Source organism: Olea europaea, unplaced genomic scaffold, assembly GCF_002742605.1.
Source record: "Olea europaea var. sylvestris unplaced genomic scaffold, O_europaea_v1 scaffold364, whole genome shotgun sequence".
NCBI lineage: Eukaryota > Viridiplantae > Streptophyta > Magnoliopsida > Lamiales > Oleaceae > Olea > Olea europaea.
In genome coordinates this window covers 230,437-232,998 of record NW_019255650.1, presented here as the reverse complement: position 1 = coordinate 232,998, position 2,562 = coordinate 230,437, and the positions used below count along the sequence as shown (strand labels likewise).

The window sequence follows — 2,562 nt, the reverse complement described above, 5'->3', positions numbered from 1 at the left end:
ATCCGTAACAATTTTACTTTCTTAATTTTCTCAAACAGTTTATGCAATTACTAATTTAAGTTTTGGGTTAATTTATACAGGCTGAATAAGTATTTTTTGGTAAATTGTTCATTGCTGATTGCTTATTGGCTGAGATCATGAGCATGAGCTGAGTTATCCTATGCCATCGAAACAGCAACGAGATCTATCTTCCAGAGCTACAGAATCAGACTATGCTGGGGGTCCAAACTGGTGAATACAGACATCATTGGTGTTTCTCTAAGGATTTTAAGATCTGGGTCAGTCATAAAAAGTTAAAATTAACTATGATTTGAACATTTCAGGTACTGAAATTTCTTGAAGTATTCATTGTCTTGTGAGGAAGTGATCGTTATAGGGTTTGAACTTTTAGCAGATATATGTTCATGGCGTAATTTGCTTTAGAATGGAAGATTTGTGCTTGGATGTTGTGGATTAATTATTTGTTTCGTGCAAAAATTATAATTAATAAATCCTACCTTGTATAACGTCGGCAAATAGATGTACCTTGAGTGGTATGTGAGGAACTAATAAGCTGTTAACTATGGAAAATGGGAATGAGTTCTCTTCGTCCTTGAGTTTTGCATCGTCTTCTGATTTTTCAACTGCTGGCCTTGAACCATCTATAAGTCTCGATTTATTGAGTTTAAACAGACTTAGTGCCAGCCTCGAAATACTCTTGCTTGATGCCGAATATGACTACAGCGATGCAGAGATAGAAGTCGAGAGAATTCCTGTGGGTGTCAATCGCTGTATCTTGGCTGCACGTAGTGAATTCTTTCACGAGCTATTTAAGAAAGGGCATGGTAGTTCTGTTAAAGAAGGTAAGCCAAAATATCTCATGTCAGAATTGGTGCCTCATTGGAGAATAGGATATGAAGCATTTATGGTTGTCCTAAACTATCTGTATACTGGAAAAGTCATGCCATCTCAGCCTGAGGTTTCAACGTGTGTTGATGAATCTTGTGTGCATGATGCTTGTGGCCCTGCTGTGAATTATGCTGTTGAAATGATGTATGCTTCTGCCACGTTTCAGATTAAAGAGCTCGTTATGCTTGTTCAGGTCAGTTCTAATGTTGATTTTAGGCTTTGATCTTCAGCAAATACAGCTATCTTTCTTTTTTTACCTAGGAGTAATGATTAACTTTTGAATCTTTGTAAAAAGAAATGAGACTATGCTACCTTTTTAGGAACTATTTGATGTTGTAACCTTGCCATCGTTGAGTTTGGGATACTCAACAAATAGTTTTTGTGATGTGATATCTCTAAATGAAAGACTACTCGATCTTTTCAACTCATGTCGAACGCAAATGTGTCTCTTGACAAACTAGCCCACATCTTTCTATTCAGGTTGCATGGAGTAACTAAAATAACTTGGACCCTAAATGAAATCATGTCCTTCACTAGTGATTCATCCATATGGCAATGTTTGGTAGGGAGGATTAAAATAGTACTGATTATAGTACCTGCCCGTCTATATGGCAATGTTTGGTATGAATTCTTTTCATAACTAAAACGTAGATGACAATATCTCGTATTTATCCATGACTTCTATCTTGACCATGCAGCGTCGACTCCTTAACTTTGTTGGTAAAGTCTCTATGGATGATATAATTCCAATCCTTATGGTAGCATTTCATTGCAAGTTGAAGACACTTCTTTCGCACTGTGTCCAGATAATAGTACAGTCAAAAATTGATGATGTTATTTTTGAGAAGCAGCTTCCTTATGAGGTTTTGAGCGACGTCAATTCGCTTCGCAATAAATCTAAGCAAGACGATGAACTTGATTCAGTGGAAGTGGATCATGTGAAAACAAAGAGGATTAGAAGCATTCACAAGGCATTGGACTTGGATGATGTTGAATTGGTGAAGTTACTTCTCCGTGAATCTAATATATCTTTGGATGCTGCTTCTGCTCTTCACTATGCTGCTGCTTATTGCAACCCTAAGGTTGTAAATGAGCTGCTGAACCTGCAGAACGCCAATGTAAACCTTAGGAATTCTCGAGGATATACCGTGCTTCATATTGCCGCAAGACGCAAGGATCCGTTAGTATTAATCAGGTTGCTGGACCAGGGTGCTTCCGTTTTGGATACTACAAGGGATGGACAGACAGCTGTCACCATATGCCGGAGGCTGACAAGGCCAAAGGATTATAACAAGACAACAGACCGAGGGCAGGAATCTAATGAAGACCGGCTATGTATCGATGTTCTCGAGAGAGAAATGTGTAGGAATCCATTGGCTGTGGATGTATCTTTTTCGCCGATGACGGTGGTTGATGAGTTGCACATGAAGCTGCTGCTCCTTGAAAACAGAGGTATGAGTTTATAATGAAGTCTCATAAGTGAAAACAATCTTGAAAATGAACATTAAATGCAGGTCAAGTTAATGCTTTACTTTTAGAATTTCTTTCATTTCATTAATGGTATCACTATGAATAGTCTACAGGAAGTTTGCCCCTGAAATTAATAACTAGAAAAAGTAAAATTTCTTGTCTTCTTTCATCCTTCTAGTTGAGAAGCATGAGGAAGAAAAATCT

At 37.8% G+C, this 2,562-nt stretch overlaps 1 protein-coding gene across 2 annotated transcripts; it reads left to right on the top strand.

Annotated features, from left to right (window-relative positions):
• The first annotated feature begins 13 nt into the window (after positions 1-13).
• Positions 14-2,409, top strand: LOC111386651 (BTB/POZ domain and ankyrin repeat-containing protein NPR2-like). Of its 2 annotated transcripts, XM_023011115.1 has the most exons (3): positions 14-231; positions 324-1,081; positions 1,587-2,409. In XM_023011115.1, the coding sequence occupies exons 2-3, from the start codon at positions 563-565 to the stop codon at positions 2,352-2,354; spliced, it is 1,287 nt and encodes a 428-aa protein (XP_022866883.1). In that variant the 5' UTR covers positions 14-231; positions 324-562; the 3' UTR covers positions 2,355-2,409. The 2 variants fall into 2 exon arrangements, with proteins under 2 accessions (XP_022866883.1, XP_022866882.1); XM_023011114.1 differs by having other exon boundaries at positions 14-1,081.
• Positions 2,410-2,562: the final 153 nt, after the last annotated feature.

What these genes read in the sequence shown, in the direction of transcription:
- LOC111386651 (XM_023011115.1), top strand. Translation starts at nt 563, where the DNA reads ATGGAAAATGGGAATGAGTTCTCTTCGTCCTTGAGTTTTGCATCGTCT. An exon ending in AGCTCGTTATGCTTGTTCAG is followed by an intron (nt 1,082 to 1,586) that starts GTCAGTTCTAAT and finishes TTGACCATGCAG; the next exon opens with CGTCGACTCCTTAACTTTGT.